Raw genomic sequence first — 24017 nt, 5'->3', positions numbered from 1 at the left:
CCCAGGAATCAATGCTCAGTTCTTCCAGCCCAACATCTGTGACCAGCTGCAGCACTATTAACTAATAACCCAAACCCACATTTCTCATTTGGTAAGGCAAGTTATCAGTGATACACCAGGGCCTCAGTAATTAATCTATAGGAGAAAGCAGCAATGATTCCCCAGCAGCTGGTGAATATTTAGGGTTTGGGGTTGGCTTTTTGTTGTGTGTCACAGACATCTTTTATGAAAAATCTTTTCCTTAAGATTTTACCTCCTGAGAAGCTGAGAGGCTTCAAGAACAAAATGTAAACAATGGTTATCTGCTGCTGTGGAATGCAACAGGTAGAATTTTGATTAACTCATGTTAGTTGTTTCTAATTAATGGCTAATCACAGTAAGCTGGCTCAGACAGAGAGTACGAGCCACAAGCCTTTGTTATCATTCTTTCTTATTCTATTCTTAGCTTAGATTTCTGATGAAATCTTTTTTTTCTATTCTTTTAGTATAGTTTTAATCTAATATATATCATGAAATAATAAATCAAGCCTTCTGAAACATGGAGTCAGATCCTCGTCTCTTCCCTCATCCTCAGACCCCTGTGAACACGGTCACAGTTGTGTGTTTGTTTTCCTTTTATTTTGAGACGTATCTGCTTGAGCAAGCATCAAATAAAAGCTCCAAAAAAATCTGTGGTGAAGTGCTTTTGCACAAGCCTCATACCAGTGGATCAATGCTGCCTCTCCACTATTTCTGGAGGGTTCTAAAGCCAGGCTGAAGAGGGGAAGGTGTGAGTTAGCACTCTGCTCTTTTACCTTTTTTCTCCATGCGCTTCATATCCATCAGCTTCTCCACGTTGTTGGGATCGTTGAGCCACAGCTGCATGCGGACAAAGGGCTCCCTTCCCTTCAGACTCAGCTTGTGCCAGGGCTTGGGGCGAGCCAGCAGGTCTGAGACAGAGCCTTGGGTCAGCCCCAGGATTGTCTCCCCAAACAAACGCTGACCTGGTGGGAAATTGAGAAGAGCGTGAATGCGCTCAGCCGAGACGCGGCAAAGAACGCGAGATCATTCCTCAATTATTCTTACTTCAGAACTGCTTCAAAAACCCAGAAGAAACATTTAGGAGAATAAATGCTCTGCCCCCCACTAGAAGGGTAAATACTGAGCTTTAGTTTAATCCTCAGGATCTGCCTGGGATAAAGGGAGGAGCTCGACATGTTTGGGGAGCAGGACTTTACAGTGAAACAGTGTGCAAAAAATAAAATTAGGAGAGGAAAAATAAACTGAACTTCTAGCTAAGCAGGCAGCTTGTGAGAGCAGTGAGGCTACTCAGCTCTTATGCAGGAGGGCAGTGCCACAGCTTTGTTCTAACAGGGCAATCCAAGCATTTCCAGCAATCAGTGAACCAAGAGCAATGCAACCTCCCCCTTCGGCAGCGGCCATATAAATGTCCTCACAGAAACACGTATGGAATTTGTGTGCCGTGCTATCTGTGGGGATCTAACTGTGCCTTAACCACTAGAGATAATCAGAATTTGCAATACAATTTTTGTTTTACAATCTCTACAGTATTTCTAATTAAGAATAGTTAATTTTAGCTCTCTTACAAAATGCTGTCATCTGGCAGGGTAAAATCTGCAAATGCTTGACAATGTACAGTGTTCATATGTGCATTGCTGACAATGATTTTATATGGGAAAAGCCTAACTTATCAAGGACTGGGGAAAATGTCTGTACAGCTCAAACCCAACCACAGAGCTGATTTTCTAACCCCCTTCAGTTCAATATTCTTCCTCAGCTGCACTGCCTTGATACCAACTTCTGCTGCAGGAGAGCCTGGAGTCATCTGAGTCACCAGCATTTAAGATACAAGTGCTGCTGCCATGGCATTTCAAGGTAACCCAAAGATCTTTCCATAACCCCCAAATCTGGGGCTCAGGGATCTGCAGCTTTTGAGTTTCCTCACTAACCCAACAACAGAATATTCTCCCTCCACACCCCAGCACTTGCAGCCAGTGGTAACCAACAGATCCCTAAGGGACAATGGGGTGAGTGGGGATTCTGACCCCACAGCTCTGCAGGACAAGCCCACATCTCCAAAAGCACCACCAGCTCTTCACAACCTTCCCTGATCCTGACACAGACAGCTCATGGCAAATATCTGCTCTACAGACCCATCCCCTGCACTCAACTCCAATATCCCCCTCCTCTTTCTCTTTAAAAACATCTCAATATTTTTGCCCTGGTGGGTTTTTTTGCCTGTATGGGGAGAGGAGGGAATATGGGATCAGTCAGAAGGGCAGAACATCCCACTCAGGTGTGTGGGGCAGGTGGGTCTGCAAAGCTTCCAGAGTAAGCAGCTGAGATAATGAGAGGCAGAGAGGGGAAAGGAGAACAGGGCTTAACATGACACTCTGCTAATAAGCTCCAAAACTAGCCAGAAAACAGCTCCTACATTCAGAATTCACTCAAGTTCCTGAGTAATAAGTGATTTTCCACTACCCTCAATATCAGGAAAATCAGACAAAAGAGGTAATTCAGGGGAAATTTTATCAATTTTATCTTTATGTTTTTTATCACATGTCTTGCTGGGGTAACCTGCTCCCTGTTTGTATTTAAAAACATCAGCAAGGCCTCATCCATTTCCCTGTAAACCTGCCAGCTACTAACAAGATAACACAGCCACTTAAAAAATCTGCTATTGTGTTGCCACATGAACAGAAATATGGGCACGGATTTGCAAAAGGGTTGGGAATGAGCAGTGCTGGCAGTGCTGCTGAAGGAAATGAACCTTTAAACTGCAGCCTAAAAATTAAAAATGCAAATGTGGAAGGAGGTAACATCGTGTTCTCTAGGTGTTAAGAACAAAGCTAAAGATGTTTGTGTTGTTTATTTCATGTCAGGATATGGCAGGACAGGAGAAAACACCTGAAAGACTCCCAAGCTAAGGGGGAAGGTGTCAGAAATCCTCCCTGGGAGGGAGCAGGTGTAACATGCTCCATATTCAGCACAGCACCAGCAATAACAGCAATATTTTTAAGCACAGTTTTCCTAAAACTCCTCCCCAGCTTTCATGTCCATTCCTACTGATGTAGATCCTAATGGATCTTTCATGGAAAGTCTTGACCCTTCCTACAAAATGCCCCATATGCCCTGTCCTCAAACAGCTGAGCGCATCTGCTTCCCTCTGTGAGCTCCTGCAGCCCAGCAGGGAACCCCTGAGGATATTCTGACTTTTGGGGCTCAGAACATCAGCAGTGAACAGTGTGCTGAAGGCACAGAACCTTCAGAGAATGGTTTGAGTTGGTAAGGACCTTTAAGATCACCCAGCTCCTAGTGAAAGGAACACCTTCCACTGGCCCAGGCTGCTCCAAGCCCTGTCCAACCTGGCCTTGGGCACTTCCAGGGATGGGGCAGCTGCTCTGGGCACCCTGTGCTGGGACCTCCCCACCCTCACAGGGAAGAATTCCATATCCTAACATCCCATCTGAACCTACTCTGCTTCCCTTTGGAGCCATTCCCCTGACTGCTGAGGGGAGGACAGACCCACCCAGCTCAGTGTGAATTGTTCTGAACAACTGTGGCCCTTACTGGCTGGTGACACTGGGACACCTCAGCCACACCAGCTGCCTGTGACAGGTTCACAAGGCCCAGTGGCCTAAAGCAGAGAAACCTGTGCACCAGAAAACCTGGAGCACCAGCACACTGAGGGCACAAAAGGAGACATTGAAACTGGTTCCACACCTAATGCAGAGTTTGGGGCACATTTCCTGGCTCTTCTGCTGCTTTTTAGGCTTGTCAGCCACACTGTAGGAAAACAAAAAATCATGGGAAATAAAAAAGACTAAGTAAAAATGGCATCAAAGCAAATGTAAACAAAAATACTTTTTTTTTTTTTTTTTCAAACCTCTCTGGAACACCAGAGCAGGTACAGCACTCAACAGCTTTTTTGCTCAAAAACCAGGGGCTTGGATCTGCAAACCCTTACCATGATTTGGGGCTTTATCTCTACCTTATCTCCACTGAAAAAGCAACCACATCTGCCCCAGCATTCCATGGGCAAGGAATTCTGCTGGGCTGGGTGGAACACAATCTCACTCAGGGTCTGTCAGTGATTAGGGCCATTTCCTTTTTTTCCCCCCAAATGATGTTAAATAAGAACCTGGGACCTCCTCCATCCCAGTATTTTTCCCCTTAAAAATGTTTTATGGAAATAACACATTATTCTGTGTCTAGATGAAAAGAGGCTTCCTCACATACTAAAATAGAGGAGTTTTTACTTTCACAGTCACCACATTCAGATGATATGGATAAAATTCTGCTCACATAAGTAACACCATCAGTCTAAATCTAAACTTTAGGTGTTATTTCTAGTGAAGGAAGAGAAACTTCTGGGGAGCAGCAGCCATTCCCCTGAACACCTGATGCAGGTGGGATGATGCCTTGCTCAGACCCAGGAGCAGGTAACACTGGGACAGCCTTACTGCCCTCCTGCCAGAGCCCTCAAAGCATCCCACAAAGATTCCCCAAAGCCTTTGGAGGGAAACAAAGGTTAAAGACATGATGAATCAGAGATTTAGAGGCACAGTGACAGAATTAATGAGGATTTCCCATACTAACATCAGGTTATTCCCTGTGGCTATTCCAAACAGTCATGGCAATAAAGGCAACAGCCAAAAACCCATCTGCAGGCAAAAGCAGCCTGAGCTTTGCACATCTCTAAGCAGAAGAACTGAGTGGCCCTGCACACTTATCTCAGGCTCATCTAAACCTCAGCTGAGTGTGGATTTTCCCTCCCAGCTCTGCAGGGACACTGTGCTCCTGCTTGTGGTGCACCTTCCTCTCCAACCCTGCTCTACTTCACCCAAAATAGGTCTGGAATTTGCAAGTGTGGGGAAAAAGCCTTTCCCAAGGGGAGATCTCCCTGGTTCTGGGGGTGCTGACAGCCTGCTGGACTCTGCTTTGGGAGGTGGGAGCAGAACCTGCCTGCTGAGCCAGAAACAACAAGGGTGTGATGGGATTTGAAGCAGAGTGTGACAATCTGAAAAGAGTTTTCCACCAGTTTAAAAAGATTAGGTATCGTTTTAGCAAATTAAAGCTTAGGCCAGAGTCAAAGCCAGGCATTCTCATACACATCTAGTGTAGCTAACAATAAAAACATGAACACTTTCACATAATTTTGGACCAGAAATGAGAATAAAGAGATTTACCAAGATTGTTGTCCGTGAGCACTTCCTTGACCCTCTTGGTGATGCCATAGGTGTCCAGCTCAGGGGACATGGCCACCAGTTCTTGGATGCTGAGTGCAGAGTGGCCTGAGAGTGGCAGAGGGGTCGTGGATTGGGACTCAGATGCAGGTGGCTCACTGGATTCCTGGGATTTGCCATCCTTACTCGTCTCTATGGCAGGGCAGGGCTGCTGTACCAGCTCAGTCAGGCTTTTCACTGATTCACTGGAACTCATGGGAGATTCAGGAGCAGGACTGCAACTGGCAGAAGTCTTTGGAGTACTTTCTGTAAGTAAAAAAAGAGAAAAAAGTCCCCACTTTAGCATAATTGTAATGTTTTGATTGCAGGATATTTAACTTTCCTCCTCATTTATATTCTACCTACTTAAAGAAATGCCTAAGTATGCAAAATGCTATTTGCTATGACTTGGGTACTAAAAAGCCTCTTTTTAAAAACAAGAATTATTTTCTAATTTTATCTTGAGTCGTCTCTGATTTCTTCTAAAGACAAGATGTACAAATACAAATAAAAATCAGGAAAAACTGAAGTGCAATAGTCTGTAAGTTTGCACGCAATTTCCTTGGTCAGGAAATCTCAGTTTTGCTTGTCACAACATTTTTATATAAGGATGGTTTTAAAGCTTCCATTCTAGACTGGTTTAAACTTCCTTCTGTGACTTGTAAGAAACTCACTCAGCCACTATTTTGTTCTGTCAATGAGGGATTTTCTACAACTGATACAACTCTCTATCTTGAGAGTGTTATTGATTTCATTTTGTTTCTTATCACACACATCACATTTCTGCAATTCTCTTTGTCCAGAAATAACAAGATTAAAATACAGTTTGTAATTATGCTATATTAATTAAAGTATTTCAGAATCCAACATAAAGATATTGAGTGGATCAGGAGACACCCAAATCTGTTATTGTGACACTTGGTTTAAAGAAAAGCTTTCCCAATCTGTTAATTTGCCAACAACAATAGGTTCTGTACAAAATGTTGTTTTCCCCCCCAATCAATTTATCTCTCACAGAATGTACTGACTGAGCTTATTCAGAGATTCCAGACATCTGAGGGTACAGGCTGAACCTTTTTTAAAGCAACATCACAGAGGCACTGTGGTTTACAAGAACCATTCAGGAGATAAGGAGCACGGGTGATTTCTCCATCCACAGCTTTTCCCATTTCTGTGGGGCTGATTCCTCCTCCTTGCTGCTTCCCACCCAGGGTTTATGGCATGGATTCCATCCTCACACATCCCTGGCATGGATTCCATGCTCACACATCCCTGGCTTTGGCTCCAGCTGCCTGCAGAAGGCTGACAGAGCTCTCAGCTGCTCAAGGAGGAACCCAGAGCCCAGAGTTTTCTGAGCCCTGTGGTGCCACCACACAAGATTCTCAGGTCCCATCACCTCCCTGGTTTTTGAATTTGTTATCCAGAATATTGTCAGATCATTCCAGAGCATGCAGCCTGTGCAGCATGGAAACACATCCCAAATGCTGAAGGAAAAGTCAGGCCCAAACAGAGCAGAGTGCAGAGGATAATGGTGTTTGTTGTTCAGGGTCCTGGGAGCTTCCCCATGCTGCATTCACCAAGTTGCTCTCTCTCTTCCCCCTGACACATTCACTTGAAGTTGCTCTCTCAAACCTAAAAATCTGACTTTTTTCTTAGTGCTTTATGTGAGATGCAAAAGAGGAAGACAGCAAGTGAGGTGCATGTAAATCTTTAAGGTAAAGGGGATCCTACAAATCCTATTTCTTCTCTCTGCTCACCCTGGGTCATCATACAACTGAAGAGAAACCCTGGGAAATGTTATTTCTGTATCAGGAGCAGCAGAGGAATTGTACTGTAAATTTGCCCTGATTCACCCATGCGAGGGACCAATTTGGCAGATCATCCATCTTGTTCACTGTACACTGTCAGGGATGGCATGAATTCCCCACATGATAAACAGATTTCTTCTCAGGTCTGTGTCCTTTAACCCACAGCAAGGTCAAAATTATGGCTGCCTAGCTAATAAACTGCACAGCACTCGTTCAACTTCCCTCTAATTTTGTCCCTTGTGCCAGCTTATACAAATCTTACTGAATAACTGGAGCAGCTGCAAATTTCCTTTACAATTCCTCATCTGTGCACGGTGAGCCACACACACACAGAGGGGGAAAAAAGGACAAAATAATAAAAAAAACCCCAAAAACCAAACCAAACCCAACCACACAGGACTAAACAAAAGCATTTCCTAATGCCTCCTTCTCCCTTCTCCTTTCCCTGCCCAGCCTAATTATGAACACAACAAAGGTAATCTGTGTTATCATCTATCACTGAGATGCTCTCTGTTGCTCACATATTAGCTTATTTATTTTTTATATCACTCACCAAGAGCTTACTTGAATTTCATTTTTAAGACCAATCTGCTGCTCATTTACTCCAAAAGGTGGGATTATCTGAATCTAATTTTGGAAGGCAGTACAGATGACAAACTGCTTTTTTTCCCCACCAAAAGGCAAGTGTACAGTGATTTCAGGCGAGGCATTATGTACATGTACTACAAATAACTCAAAATATGTTCCCTATTCATTTTTAGCATTTTTCCCTTCTGGAAAAACATTTTCAAGATCACATAAATATTTGAGGAAAAGATCCATTATTTGGGACAGTAAATTCAATAATCAAATAATGCAAACATTTCCCGTTAATCTACTTAAAAAATTAAATAGACATTTAGAGTACAAGTGACTGCTGACAGAACAAAGGGGAAAATTGACTGTATTCACTATTCCAGATTTAACTGTCAATCCACAGCCATTTCACATGGTTTATGAAATAATTTGTCTGTATTCATTTCTCTCAAGTTCCTCACAAGACAAAGACACAAATTCAGGATATCTGAAAAATATACATTAAGATTTCCAAAGCAGCAATTGAACATTTCCAATGAAAACAATACACTGAAAGCTTATTTCTTTAAAACTTGCTCTGCTTTTATAACCCCAGACTGCTCTGAAGAATAACACTAACTTAAAAGCAATCCAGTTTCTTAAAAGTAATATTCACTGGATGTTTTCACATTTGTGTTTAAGGAGGAAAGGACCATTTTGTCCATATAAAACTGTATGACAGAACAACCTGAAAACTCCATGGCTACCATTTATTGATGAAATTATTTCAATAAATTCCAGGTAAACTTTGCTATACCAAAGAGGTTTGTTTTCTAACAGCCTGCATCCAATATAAGATGTGAAGTAAAAGCTCCAAAGCTTCAAAAATGAAGTGATGGAAGAGCTGGAGAGATCAAGAGCATCACCAGTGACAAGGTCATTGCAGAACCTGTGAAATTTTTAAGTGTCAGTAGCCAAAGACAACAGTGGTGCCCTGAGGTTTAGAGAGGCTGGGGGAAACAGGGTGTCCCCAAAAATGACTTTGTGGGAAGATGGTGACCATCAGAACCTGCATGTGATGAAGACACAGCTTAACATGACATTTTAAATGATAAAAAAACCCCATGGAACTTCTGCACAATCACAGGCTGGTGTTGACAAATGCCACTAAAGATGCAAAGACAGAAGAAATGCACTTAAATCACCCAAACTTTTGAAGATGTAAGTAAAACTAAGCCATGAAAGGGCAAAGGTTCTACCAGCACTTTTTACATTATTAATTGAAAATACTGTCTGGGGTACAGGGAAGTTAAGCCCTTCCAAGTGATTTTAAGGAGCATATTCGTATCTGCAGCATGGAAAATAATAATCAAAAATGCAAATCAAATGATGTCTGCAGAAATGGGGCAGCAAGCTGAAATGTTTGGCGAGTGGAATTGGGCCCCATTCATGGTCAGGACATGAAGATAACCAAACAGCAAAACTGGCTATTTCAGAGCTGATAACAGAGCTCAGAGAGGCAAATGCCTCTCCAGAAAGACAAATACACCTGATTCAGTCTGCCAGCACAGAGAGCCCTGCTGGGGGACATGGCACTCCTGGACGAGCACACAGGACTTATCCTTAAATCAGGAAATTCCTCCCTTCTGTTTTTTCCCACTATACCAGAGAGGGATGCACAGTCTAAAAGGAAGATGTATAAATGAGTGGAAACAAAGCCAACATTACATAAATACCTCCTGTTTTCTTTTAAAACACCATTTTCTCTCTCTCTATATATATATTAAAAATATTTCTATAAAAATATATATAAAATTGCTACTTGAATGGCAATCTAACTGCAACAAAACCCCAAACCATCATCACAGCCTGCCCTTTCCCTCCCCACCCCTTAGCAGCTATCTGGTAAGAAACTAAACTAACTTTGCAAACAATTCAGCAAATAGGTCTGAGTATTTTACAACCCTGCCTTAATTACACAAACACAGAAAACCTTTTGTGGTCTTGCATTCCTTGGCACAGTGGATGAATCCTAGTGCTGCTCTGGTCCCATCCATCCCCTGCACCTTCCCCACAGCATCTGCCATGAAAGTGTTTTGGAAAATGTGAGCAAGTCTGAAATCAGAGGTCTTGTCTCAGTTCATTGATCACAGGTGTTTTTCTGAACTCCAGATCTTCTTACTCTTCTCCCAGATTTTCTTATTCTTCTCCAAGACCTCCCAACCCATGTTGGGGTGAGGTCCCCAGTACTGCATCCTGGGACCTCACGTTGATTATCCTACTGATACCCTGCACATCAGCTGAAAACCTCCCCCAGCACAGTCTCAGCCTGGCACCTCCCTCTGCTCTGCTGTGCCATGGTCGTGGGCAGAGTCCCTGCAGGGTGTGAGCAACCCCAGGCTGTGCAGGCTCCTCTCCTGAGCACCTGCAGGAGTCAGGGGCATTTGGAACTGCAGGGCACTGCTCAAGGGGCACCATTCCTGTGATGTTCAGGAACTCCTCCCAAGCCCACAGCACACATCCAACAGGTGAAGCACAGCTCAGATCCACAGCACCCTCCAGCTGGAGGCTCCTTCTGAAGCTCAGGACATCTCAGATGCACAGACCTGCAGGTGCCACCTGCTCCAAGCTCCCCAGAAGATCTGAGACATCTACAGGACGTGACACCAGCGCTGCTGTATCCCCTCCAAGGAGGCATCAGTGACAGAGCAGTGTTGAGACACAGATAAGGTTTCACCAGTCCCAGAGGCATCACATCTGCCAGCACACACAGATTCCTCCACTGCAACTTCTGTTCATTTTGAGAGCTGCAGCTTTGCTGCTTTTGCTCAGAACCTGCCTCACCTCTGACAGCAAACAAATCCAGAGATTTGAACTAGAGCATCTGAATCTGTGAGCACAAAGCACAAACCCACTCTCAGTCTGTCCTCCCAGCACATCTGTCCGTCCACAGAGACACCCTGTCCTCCTGGAGCTGCAGGGACAGTAACCTGTCCAACCTTTGCTGCTAACAGGCTCAGCCAATAAACTGGAAAAGGACTCACGGGGAACGAGGTACAGAACATGGGGAAGTTGAGGAAGACCATGCAAAACAGAGAAGGTATTCAGGGCCCTCTAAAAGGATTATGAAAAATATTATATTCCAAAGACAGCAGGCAGACAACAGCTGCCTTAAGTTTCAGAGGGAAGTGGATTGAAAAAATGGATCCACTATAATTTTCAGAGACAAATCTCTGTAGTTTATCTGATCCACTATTTAAATTTCAATACGCAGTCCTCTATCTGCAGTAATAATAACCTAAATTCCATTTAGTGTTCATTTGAGCAGTCAGGATAAAGTCATTTCTTATTATCTCCCTACTGTGTAAAAAACAGCTTGAAGGTAGGAAGTCAGCAAGCATTTTCACCAAAAAGTAATTATTGTAAGTGACATTTTTACTGCTGGCATGCCATAAGGCGAACTGCGCATTTGGAAGGACAAGTTGCTAAAACAAAATGACAGGGTACTCTGTGACATTCCAACGAGAACCCAAACATGATTTCACTGCTGCTTGCTTTGATGCACCACTTTTCCCACTGTCCAAAGCTCAGGGTTGTGCCAGCCCAGCCCCAGTTGGCTCCTGAGGAGCTGGGGGAATGGGCACATCCCATGGGAGCTGGGGGCATCCTGGGCTCTGCCCGCCCCCAAACCAGCACATCAGTGGGCAGGACGAAAGCAGACAAATGTGGACAGGAGATTTCTCAGCAACCTCGTAAAAGAGCATTTGCTACTTCAGGGCTGCATTTACCTCCTCGTGCAGATGAGTTAATGGACAACAACAGGCCTGGCAGGTTGCCTGAGATCAAAGTGTCTCACACTGGGACTGGATTAGTTTCTGTTTCCTGATGATGAGGCTGCCCCTTCTATCCAATTTGTAGACCAAAAGCTGGTGAATGCTGCCCTGAGAATCAGGGCCTGCTCACACACAGCTGAGCAACATCCCCAGGACAACCCTGGCACTCAGCTTCCCAGGGTGTGAGAATTTCAGGGGGAGATTTCTTCCCTCCAACCTTCTATTTGATTTTACCTTTAGCTATGTCTGCCCTTGCAGGGTCTTATCAGAGAATCACACAATTATTTGGGTTGGGAGTGACCTTAAATCTCACCCAGTTCCACCCCTGCCATGGGCAGGGACACCTTCCACTATCCCAGGTTGCTCCAAGCCCTGTCTGACGGGCCTTGGACACTTCCAGGGATGAGAAGAAATTAGCAATCTAAAAATAAATCTTTCAAAGCACCATAACAGCAACTCTCCTCACTAACAGTGGGTGCAGCACAAGCCTGAAGTAGGCAATAAAGCTGAGCAGCACTTGTGGGAGAGCCCTGCAACACATCCCTCTTCTGACTAATTAAAGAAAATACCCGTGAAAGCGCCTTCTCCCAGGTAGTGCTTTTGGTGGATTTACTCTGAGCGAGTGAACCTTGCCTAGTCACAATTTGCAAATTGATGTGGCTCATGAAAATGTGATCCTCCCTACAGTTATAAACTCCCCCAGTTCTGTGTAGGGAGTGCACAAAGCAGTTTGCATCTCCAATGATGTCAAGTATGTAGGTTGGTGCAGTTAGAGTTGTGAGCACTCACTGGAGTTGCCACCACTCTGACTGTGGAGAATTTGTTTGCTTGTTTGCTTCACAAATGTTGTAACTTTGGGGAAAATGTTATTTTGGGTCTTGGCTCAGAGGGAAATTTTATGTGGATGGGGGGAGGGATCAAAGGAAAAACCCCTTTAGGAGAGTGTGCAGATGTATGTCTGCACGGAAAGGGGAGGAACCAGCCTTGGTTAACTCTGCCATTACTGGGGCCATACAAAAATAAAGGTTCCCACTCTGCATATATGTTAAGTGTCAGGAGCACATGAAACTGAATAATCAGGGTAGATGTCAGAATTACTTGAAAAAAACTGCTTTTGAGTATTGCTGAAGGATTGCTGCAGTTTAAGTTGTATTTTCAATCATTGTTTTAGCTTTGTGCCTCTATTAGAAAAATGTGTTTTCAGCTCTGGGAAGCAGAAGGAGCTGGAGAAACCAGATGAAGTTGAGAAAAGAGCACATAAGATGGGAGCTGGTGATGGACTCATGAGGAGAGATTTACAGCTGGATGTTTAAAACTTGGAGAAGTTGGGCAACCAATTCTCCCTTCAACAAACCTGCAGCCACAAACGCCTCTGAGTTTTAGAAATCCCAGTGTTGTGCCCAAAGCTACACCAAGACCTATTTTAATGCTACATAAAGTGGAACCATCAGACTTCTACTGAGTCAGGAGGAGTGGGGAGCACAGATTGCTCTGAAGGATGTCTGGAATTCTGTGCAGGAAGATAAAACTGGAGTCAGTCACTTCCAGTGGAATTTATCCTGAGATCTGACTTCGGAGCAGACACACCAAGCCCTGACACAGCAACACCCCTGGAGAAAACCCTCAGAGAAGAAGAATTAAAGGACATTTTTTGCAATAGCCTGGGGGGAAGATGAGGCCTCTGTAACCCTAAGCATTACTTTACAATAAAACACAGGGGGAAAAAAAAAGGGGAAACTTAAGAATTTTTTAGCTAGATTTGGACACACAGTTGAAAACATCACAGCAATGCCCAGGTCAGGCCAACAGCCCCAAATTATCCCATGACTCTGTGATTCCTGAGAAAAAAGTGGGATCCTGGCATTGAAAAGTGAATTATGATTTTTTGGTTTTACAGATGACCCTTAACCAATAAAAAACCCTTTCTAAAAATACACTTTATTTTAAATTAGGTGATTAAAGGCAGAATCATGGCTGCTTTAAAAGACATTGCTCTACTCTGCCAACTTTTACTTAATATTCAGATTTTTCTGTTTTTCTGTAACTTAGCTAGAAATCAATATTTAGAAATAACTGCTAGAAAATATTTTCAATAACCTTATTATTAAAGCAGCTTGTGTGCAGACGCTTTATTAAGGATTTTCTGAATGCTAAAACAAATATGTCATGGAAGCAATCAATCAAGATGCCACAACCCCACAGTGTTATATTTTTAGTATAATCAAGACAAACGTGTGCACAATACCTTTTGGAAAACAGAGGGAGAGCCAGAGGGAAAACAAGGAGGTTCTGCTGCATTTTATGGTGCCTTTGCTGACTTGCTGACCTCGTGATTTGATGTGTTAAACCAACTTGCTTGAATGTGGCACCAATTTTATGACTGTTTGTTGTCCTCCTGCGTCAGGAGCCTGAGTGTGAAGGTATTTCCACACCCTCCTCTGAGATTTGAACCTCGTGTGTGCTCTGGAGCAGAGGCTGCAGCAGGATGCATATGTGCTCTGTGCACTGCATTTAGAGAGATCTCCCCCACTAAACAATGTGGACATTCCCTTGCCACAGGCAATGTCCACATGGGATGGATCCCAGGCTGATGACTGCCCTCCCTCCTTCTTTTTTTCTTCCTTTCCTTTTCCTCCTTTCCTTTTTCCCCTTTTTCCTTTCTCCTTTTTCCTTTCCTCTCCTTTCCTTTCCTTTCCTTTCCTTTCCTTTCCTTTCCTTTCCTTTCCTTTCCTTTCCTTTCCTTTCCTTTCCTCTTTCCTTTCCTTTCCTTTCCTTTCCTTTCCTTTCCTTCCTTTCCTTTCCTTTCCTTTCCCTTTCCTTTCCTTTCCTTTCCTTTCCTTTCCTTTCCTTTCCTTTCCTTTCCTTTCCTTTCCTTTCTTTTTGGAGGAGTGCTGGGAAAGTGCTGAAACAAAATGACATTTACATTGCACGCAACAATATTATAAAAGCTATTAAGGTACATTATTTTACACATCCTCATAATCTCTCCATACTGCTTTACTTAATTTGTGATAAAATTGTTGAGAAAGGGTACTTAATGTAGGACAGTCAGTAAAAGTAATTTATCATCTTCCCGCTTCGGTGCTCACGTTATCAGCGAACTCATTTTCTGCATTCATCATGCAATCAGCCTATTATTTGCATATTAATCAGGCAGTGGACCATGAAAGAGCTGCATCCCCAGCCAAATGCTGCACTATCTCAGGAGGAACACTCAGTAATTATCATACATCAGTGTTATGATGTGGTAATTGATTATAACATCTTTCTGTTGCCCCTGGGGAGTCCCCACTGCTAACCCAGCTTCAGGCATTCTGTGCAGATTTTTCTCTGAAAATTACAGAAACCATTGCTGTCCTTTTATTAATGTTTTTTACCTTTACAATAGACAGCTCTCAGAGCATTTCCAAGGTACTTTTGCCTTTTTTTTTTTTCTTTTTATTTAATGAAACCTTCATTAGGGAAAACACCTGTCTTGGATCAAAAAAAGTAACAAAAACCCCAACCAATCATCCCAATCAGTTTCCCCCAGAAAACCCAGTTGGGCTTGTTGATATTTGTCCTCTCTCTCAAGGTCTGGTAGTTTTTAGGTGCTGCTGTTGCTTATATAATGCCCTTCCCAGCAAACACAACAAAATGTTGCAACTTCAATAGACAGTAATTGCAAAGTTCGCATAAAGGCAGTTAAGTTGCTTTATTTAGGTGCCAAATGAGAGGCTAATTTTGGTCCTCTCATAAAGGACAAATGAAACATCTGCCAGTTCAAACTTGCACTATTTTTAGGACCCGAGTTCCAGAGGGGCAAACCAGAGAAACAAACATTAACCACAGCTGTGGTTACACCGTGGTCAATCTCACACCTCCTTGGGGTGGAGCCATCCCAGGATCCCTTGGAAAGCAGCAAGAAAAGGGGAGATGGCTCTCAGAAGGGAGCACATCATGCCAGAAAACAGAGAGGGATGCTTTGACAAGGGCATGGAGAGACAGGACACAGGGAATGGCTTCTCACTGCCAGAGGGCAGGGATGGATGGGATATTGGGGAGGAATTGTTCCTTATGAGGGTGCTGAGGGCCTGGCACAGGGTGCCCAGAGAAGCTGAGGCTGCCCCTGGATCCCTGGAAATGCTCCAGGTCAGGTTGAACAGGGATTGGAGCAACCTGGGATAGGGAAAGTGTCCCTGCCATGGTAGGGGTGGGACTGGATGGGCTTTAAGGTCCCTCCCAACCCAAATCATTCAGTGATTCTGTGACAAGTTGCCATCAGCAATAACTTTGACAAGTATAAATACTGAACATGTACTATCAGGCCTTTTTTACCTCGTTTTAATTGCATTTTCTCCTTTTATTGGCTTTTTAATTGGCTGTCTTTCTCTTTTCACTTTTATTTAAATTTGATCTCAAATCCACTTTGCTTTGTTTTCAATGCAAGTTGCATTTCTCATCAGATTTAAAATAATCACTGGTTTTTTTCATTTGCTGTTTCTCTGGAAGGTTGTTGGCAAGTTAAAAAACCCTACAACCCTACATGCATGAAATGAGGTGAGACAAATTCCTAAGTTTCTCTCACACCCTTAATGTAAAGGACAGGCTGGAAGGTAACTTAGAAGACATTAATTTTCTGGTAATATTCTTTTTTTTTTCATCTTGGGAATGATTTGCTATCAAGCAATATGTAACTCTATAATCAGAACAGGCTGTTTATTTCCCTGTTTCAGAGCTGCTGGGTGAGGAGGATTTCCATCCCCATTAGAAGATGGAAATAACAACCCGCACATTTGGTGCTCACACACCTTTCTCCCAGTATTTTGGGAAGAAAATAGCCCATTATCTGTTCTTTGAATTGAAAGCAAGGTAATTTTCATCCAGTGGAGGAGCATTTGGTAATTTGCTGTTGCCCAGGGAGGGCTGAGGGTACGGTGGCCATCTCCACCCCACCGATGGCCACGGGGCTGGACCTGCAGCCCCCCTCCTTTCACCACCAGCAGCCAAAAGACCAACGTGAACTTCTGCCAGCTGCCAGAGTCTTCTATCCCCACCAGAAAATCATCTGCTCCCTTTGGAGAAGTGCCTCTCCAAGCTCTTGTGCAGCTGCCAGCCCAGGGGGGACAGAGCCCGGCCGCCACCGCGGCTCCTGACCCTGCCTGGAGCTGCAGAGCCCCGGCCTCTTTGGGTGTCTGTGCTGCTCCAGCTGGGCTGGAATTTGCTTTTCCCATCTCTCAGCTCCTCGTTTTCCACCCAGCCCCTCTGTGGTTTGAGGTTGGCAGCGGGGAGGGGGTGAGGGACCCTCCCCAGGGGAGGCCGCGCGTCTCCGAATGCGCACGCAGAGGGGAAGGAAAATGCTGGTAATTAATGAAGTGAAGTAATAAGTAATGAAATTAACAACAGTGGAATTTACAGAGCTCAACTACTCAATGGCCATGGTTTCTCTCCCTAACTACATCTCCTTTTTAGCAGCTCTCATGCTAACTGCTGCTCTGTGAACTACCTGAGAAGCCTGAGGCTATAATGGTCAGGAAAGTTTCTTTTTTTTTTTTCAGACAGCTTAAAAAACATCTTCATTTATTAATTCTGCTCTTTGAAAAGAAAGACTTTAAGGGTAAGGCATTGCTGTGCTGCTGCAGAGGCACACTTGAACTTGCTTGGGGATCTCACAGTAAGGGGGAGTGAGTGTCAAGGACCCACATTCCCAAATTAACCACAGAAATAAAACCTAGCTGCAACCTGACTGGGAAACTTCTCCAAAACAAATGCTAGGACTCCATAACTGCACTTAGGAGTGAATAAAATTTGCCTTCAGAATCCAGCACAGGTCTCCTCTTTGCTGTATTAACAGGAACATTGTAATTGAGTCACAAGGAGTATCAGCCTAGAAAACAGCATTCACTCCCTGATTTTGTGTTTTATTTTAGCCCTTCTAAAATCCCTTTAACCCTTCTCACAGCCTAGAAAACAGTGTTTACTCCCTGATTTTGTGCTTTATTTTAGCCCTTCTAAAATCCCTTTAACCCTTCTCACAGCCTAGAAAACAGTGTTCACTCCCTGATTTTGTGCTTTATTTTAGCCCTTCTAAAAGCCCTTTAGCCCTTTTCACAGCAAAGCTGTGACCACAGTAAGGATGGAGTCATCTTCTGCAATTTTAACCACTGGGTGGTTCCATGGACAGAGAAGAATACAACCAGGAGAGGAATTTCTCCACCAATACTGACTATTTGCAAAAGGAGCAGGGCTGTGGGAGGCAGCCTGGGCAGGACAGGTTTCAAGCAGGTTTCAAGGAAGCAGGAATGCCCAGCTGATGGCCAGGAATCAGAGCCAATGCTGTGCTCAGAATCAACTTGAGGCACTGACTGACTTCATGCTGCATTCCCAGGTCCCAGTGAGGTGCCTTGACAGCAATTCTCCTGGTTTTATTGATACCAGAAAGGCTGCCAGGGAGCTTTTCATGGTCCAAATGTCAGGGAAGTGGCACAGAGGATGATCACACACGTTACAGACAGACTACAACAGCTGCCCTTATGAGGGGCCAACTGATATCCTATGGTTCAAAATCAACACAGCCACAGACAACTGCTCCTGAGCCCAATCCCAAACCACACAGAAAGAATGAGGAAACTTCACCAGGATTGTCAGGGTGCTCCAGGGATGAGCATGAAGGTAATTCTTTGGCTGATGTAGCAGTTCAGCTTTGAACTTTAAAATCGCATTTGCACCTAGCACAAAAGGCCACAACTTTCCCAAGTCCAAGACTCAGTAATTGGTCATCAAACACAAAACATCTCTGCAAGGAATTCCTGCAGTCTGCTGTCTGAGTCATGTGATCTCCCTTCTCTTCCATTTCACAGACTACATTAACCACAAACATTTCATGTCATACATTTGTATTAACCTGGAATGCCAGCAAATGACTGCAAAACCATCTTTCTCTTTTTTTTTTTTTTTTTTTTTTTTTTTTTTTTTTTTTTTGATTCAACAAGAAAAACCAGCTCCAATTTGGGAAGGTCTGTCAGCATCACTGCACCAATCACTTTGGTGATGTCACAGTGAAGGATTCAGCTCTCCCTGTGCTAATCCCAACTGTGCTCTGGAGCACCATTGCACAGCTCTGCCCACCCAAACAAACCAGAACAATGCAAGAAAAGATGATAAAACACAGGGAGATGGGGGTAAGGGCTTCTCCTTTGCCACCACAAGGCTACTGAGCTCTTCCCAGAAGTACATCAGGATGGTGTTCCCAAATTTGGGCTGAAACATGCTCTCTCTCTACTTTGTTTCTCCATGTGACAGAATTGTCCTGGTACCAGGAAAATGGGAATATCCACCCAGCATACAGTTAACTACCTGTCCAATCAGCAGCTCTGTATGGCCAATGTTACAGGAATCTGTATTACATAAATGAAAATACAATGGATACCTGGCTCTGCCATCACACCCCGATCTCTGTTAATATCATAACAACACAAAATCATCCTGAGGTTTTTCTGATTTGTGTTCCCAAGGGATGACAAGAAGTAATCTCCCCGTTGTTATTTTGAAAAGAAAGCTTTTATGCATATTTGAGTTGATCTAAATACAGTAGATCTCGGGTTTTTAAATCACCAGATAATACGCAATTATCTCAAGCTAGATTCTGATTTTGAAACAAGCTCTAATTAGCTCCCCATTTTATGCTGCTATAATCCTTTCTTCAGCTCCCATGAGTGTTACTATTGCTAAGCAGCATGAGGTTAGGAATGATGGATGATACCCAGAAAGGAAGACAAACAAAAGGGAAATTCAAAATCCCCTGAGATCACCCGCAGCTGTATCGGCAAATGAAGATTTCCACATTAGGTCATAAGACGACCCTTACAGAAACACACACCAAAAAGGCACGTCTTCCTCCCACTGAGTATTTGCAAGCCTTTAATGTAGTATAGACAGAGTATATGTCCTTCACAGAGGATAAAGAAAAAAAGTGAATGTAAAAATTCAGCTTTCCTGAGAGCAGCCACGGACGGAATCAAGAGCACCAAAAAGGAAACTCTGTCTCAATCTCCTATAGACACGCAGCACAAACCCCCAAAATAAAACCAACTAATAAAAGCTGTGCACAGTACAAGTATTTAGAGAAATATCTGAGCCTTCTCCTGGCACATGGCAACTGTTCAAACCCAGCTCCCATCAGCAGTAATGCAACTAAATAAGGGCCAAATTCATCAGGAAAAAATGCTGATGCAGTTGGGTGACACTAATTCAACTTTTTTTTCCATGTGATTTGGTCCATGCTTTTGACACATAAATCATTAAAAAGGCAGATTTACCCAAGGGCATTAGAGCATTTAGGTGGAAAGAAACACACAGAAAAAATGTTAGAAAAGGCACAGCAATACTATTTTTGACCACCTAGGGTACAGACACCATTTTTGTGTAAAACATGTTCCCTGAAACTTGCACAAAATCACCAAGCCTTGAGGGAAGCTCACAGGGGAAAATACAGGTAAATACCTGGCTGTCATTTTGGTATAGGCTGTTTTTTATAAAATCCATTATTACAGCTTCCAAAGAAGAAAAACAAGCTTGGCTTCCCTTTCCAATCTCAACATATATATAAATATATGTATGCTTATCCATTCATTATATGAAACACTGATGGGCCCATCTGTCTACACGTGAAAATGGAAAATTACTGGACAAAAGGTGAGATTTTCATGAATGAGGTGTTAACCAAAACTTCATGATGTAGAAGTGTAACAAACTGGGCCAGAAATCCAGAAAATCTTGCTAGTTTGATAGAATAGAGCCAAACAGTAATGAAAATATCCCAGCTAATGAAAGTTTGAGTCGTTACTATGCATGTTGACACTCTGTACACTGAAGACCTTCTTGGCAAAGCACTCAGGAGCCACTGAGTGTATTAGTTTAATTTCACTTCTTTCCCTTCATGCATTCAACAAGTTCCCAGCCAATTATATTACACGGAAAAGGCTCCAGACCTTTCCTCGTTTCAAAATTGTTCTGATTAATTTCTGTTTTAAAATTACAAGTATGCAACCTTCTCTGCCTTGATTTTCCTGGGAAATGTCTCAGAAGACCAGAAAATTGGAGCTTTCTCTCTCTCTTTTTTTTTTCCTCCCTGCCCTGGAGTGATGGATCTTTCACAAATGCATAATTATTATTACCTTTTCCAAACTGTTTGCTGCATTTTTAATTACAGAACAGCTGCTAATAAAAGGAAATTACCAAACTGCCCTTCCTCATTCAAATAACTTGGTTTTTTGCTCTTTTGTTCTGCCTGGTGTCACAACCTCCCTTATTCCTTCACACAGAGAAAGGCACCAAGAAAAGAACATTTTGTACAACAATTCTATTTTTAATCCTCCGAGAGGAGGTAGAAAAGGGCACGAGCCCATTTTCTCATTTGTAAGTCGGCTTTAAGGAATGAAGGAGGACAATCATCAATAACACGATTTTATTAGCTGATAGGAACGTGTCACCTCACAAAATATTAGCTCAAGGGCAGGAACTGACAAATGACACTGGGAGTGTGGGAGGGAACAAAATATCCCAGCAGCAAAACTGAACTTCCTGAAGGAAATCACTTTCAGCTCCCAGCGATCCCCCCGGGAATCCAGAGGGTGGCTGGATTTTAATACTATGGGCTTGTCTTTCCATCTTTTATAATTAGAGCTAGTCATAAATATGAAGATTAGTAATAACAATGCAGCATTTCCCAGCTCCTCTGATTTCAAATTCCCCCTAAAATGGCTACAATTAATTACTCATATTTTCCACGCCGTCTCAGGCGTTTGTGACTGTGACACTCTTGCACGGCATTGATGCCACAAAAAAAAGTACTCAATGGCATGTTTTTAATGAACCATCACAGGAAATTTCCATGTTCCCTAAATGCTTGGCTATAAGTAACAATAGCCCTATGATTGCAAATAATTTTCTCCCATTTTGGTTTTGTTTTCACGGCTTGTTTTTACTGGGGGCATTTTTTTTTCCTTTCTTTTATGTATTTATTTTCAACTGTTCTCCTTAAGAAAAACGTGGACTGAATATCATCACGAATTTTCTTCTAGTAAAATCTTTTAGAATGCTAAATAGTTTCCCCAGTAGAGAGAAAAAAACCACTTTAGCTGGGATATTTAGAGTAAAGCCAGCAAGCTGCAGAAAAAAAGGAGCATTTCAGAATAGCAGAAAGGTGGAAGAAGTGCACAACCCTTCCCTGTCTGTGCCCTGAAATGCAGCAGTTCTCCAGCACAGGGCACTGGCTGTAAGCACAGAGCAGGGCACGGGTATTTTTCTGGAGTGTTTTACGTCAGTGAAGCATTTCATTGGTAAGAGGCTGTGTGGGTAGAGTTTGGTATCTAACAGCAGGAACACAGCTGTTCTCTCCTGTCTCAGCCTCCCTCCTATCCTGTGACCATCTCTAAAGCCTTCAGCCACTCACTTCCCCGACACTCAGCTTTGCTGCATCTGCTTTTTAATTTATTTTTATTTTTTGAAAATGGAAAGGAGAAAAAAATAAGGTCAGCTGGGAAAATTTAACGAAGCTCGAAACAGACGTAACGTGGTCTGTTCCCCACCTTTGGATTAACAAAGCAGATTTTGTGCAAAGGAGAGTGGAAAAAAACCTACCAGCAAGTGAGGCAGCTGCAGTATGTGGATCACATTACAAACCAAGGGCTTGTTTTACAGCCATTGTCACATGTCACATTGATAAGCTGAACTATGGCAAAAAAAAACCCTTACAGAGCCAATGATCTCTAAGATCAGACAGAGTCTCTTTACCTAATATATGCAGCTAAATATGTGTGCTCCCTACATCTGCCATAGCAACAAGGAGAGAAGGAGAAATTAACTGCATTAATAAAAAAAACTGAAGGGACTCCTGTATGATACAACAAAATGTGAGAAACCTCTCAGCATCAAAGCAAACGCAACAAAAGCACAGAGAATTATTTCAGAGCAAATCATTGAAACCAGCTGATTACCTGAGCTTGCACATCCCTGCTGTAGGGAATCCTGTAATGATGTCACAGAGTGAAGGACTAGATAAGAGAGGAGAGGAAAATCAGGGAACAATAAAAGGAGATGCCAAACCACAAACTAAACAGTAAGCAGGCTCAACAAATAGCAAAGTGCTGATCTCGGCAAGGGCTCGCTGCTCAGTTAACTCATGGCACAGAAAGGTGCAGCCAGGCCAGGCTCCAGCCTGGCTTTTCGGGGTCAATAGGTACTAGGGGAAGAGACAGCCACAATAAAAGTGTCATTGCAACCCAGCATTCCCCCTTTAAAGCTCAGTTTTCCAGCTCACCTCCTGAGACAGCAATCGATATTCTCCCTGGAACAATCCAAATCCCCTGTGCAACCCTAGGAAACAGCGCACAACATTTTCCAGCTCTTTGGCCAAAATTTTTGGGATTGTGTGTCATATTCATGCCTAGATAATATCACCCTAACGAGGAACTTGATAACTGCTGCTTATCAATTACACATAAACGTTCATAAACATTCCCAGCACGTCCCCTTAGGGACTGGCTGGGCTGCCAGGGTGGGATGGTGCCACTTCCATAACGCCTGGACCAGCACTGGTGCAAGGCTGGCTTACTGCAAATTTAAAAAAAAAGTAAAAAAATACAGAAAATAGAAAAAGAAAAAAAAAAAAAATCTCCTCCTCCTCAACTCAAACAACATAGTGGAATTTTAATTACCTTGTCCTTGTTGCTGCCCTTGTGCAGGCAGGACACACTGTCCCAGCTCACCATTCAACCAGAGCTGCATACGAATAAATGGTTCTCGGCCTTTTTGGGTCAATTTGCTCCATGGCTTTGGCCTGGAGAGCATGTCACTGACACTTCCTTGGGACAGCCCCAATACCTGAAGTGAAGCAACCAAGAATGGCACGTTAACACACTGGCAGTGGAAACGGGGGGAATTTAAATCATTTTGGTTTCCTTTACTGTATCGCTCAAATTGGTTGTAAATGGACAATTATAAAAGCTGTAAAAATTGGACAATTATAAAAACTGTTTTCTGTGGATGCTCAGATGGAAATGCTTTTCTTGCTGCCGTGTTGCCTCCTGAAGGAAGGTGGGTTTTTCCTGTAGGATCTGGGTGGCAGCAGCCTGGTGAGGGATTTGCATGCTTTTCATATTTTGTGTCAAACAGTTTCATCAGTTTTAACAGGAAAAACACTGAGTCCAGGCACACACAGGCAGATGAAACAGGCAATGACTGGCATGTATTTTGTTCTCAAACAAAAATAATTGGGACTTTTGAGACTAGGCCTATATTTGGTTGATTTTTGGGGGATGAATTATAATGATGTGTGTTTTCACCTGTAGCAGTGGCTGCTCCACATAAGTAAATATTTAAGAATACAGCTGAATGCAGGGGGAAGGGGGGAGAATTTCAGACAGGCAGAATGCAATTACTTGCCTGGTATTCAGCACAGGTACAAGAGTTAAAAATCATACTTAATGAAAGCTGCCATGGGATCTTTAATGACCCCGAGAGGTCAGACTTTTCATTTTACATCTTAGTGAGAAGGTAATAGTGCGATGCCAGCTCCTATTACACTTTTATATTGATTCAATTCTTTATAGGGAGAA

At 43.1% G+C, this 24017-nt stretch overlaps 1 protein-coding gene across 7 annotated transcripts in view; it reads right to left on the bottom strand.

The window, feature by feature from the left end:
- CUX1 (cut like homeobox 1) overlaps positions 1–24017 on the bottom strand; it is a 274393-nt gene that overhangs the window by 43804 nt on the left and 206572 nt on the right. For 3 of the 7 annotated variants that reach the window (XM_058037671.1, XM_058037674.1, XM_058037672.1), the window contains 4 exons: positions 23118–23283; positions 22398–22454; positions 5190–5492; positions 795–983 (listed from right to left, as the gene is read on the bottom strand). The exons of 1 other annotated variant lie outside the window; for it this stretch is intronic. In XM_058037671.1, coding sequence (XP_057893654.1) covers positions 795–983; positions 5190–5492; positions 22398–22454; positions 23118–23283 — 715 coding nt within the window. The remainder of the gene's footprint in view (positions 1–794; positions 984–5189; positions 5493–22397; positions 22455–23117; positions 23284–24017) is intronic. 3 more of the 7 variants (XM_058037673.1, XM_058037678.1, XM_058037676.1) reach the window with 2 other exon arrangements.

The sequence above is a fragment of the Melospiza georgiana genome, chromosome 19 (genome assembly GCF_028018845.1).
Source record: "Melospiza georgiana isolate bMelGeo1 chromosome 19, bMelGeo1.pri, whole genome shotgun sequence".
NCBI lineage: Eukaryota > Metazoa > Chordata > Aves > Passeriformes > Passerellidae > Melospiza > Melospiza georgiana.
The sequence above is the reverse complement of the archived record's forward strand: the minus strand, read 5'-3'. Positions and strand labels throughout refer to the sequence as shown.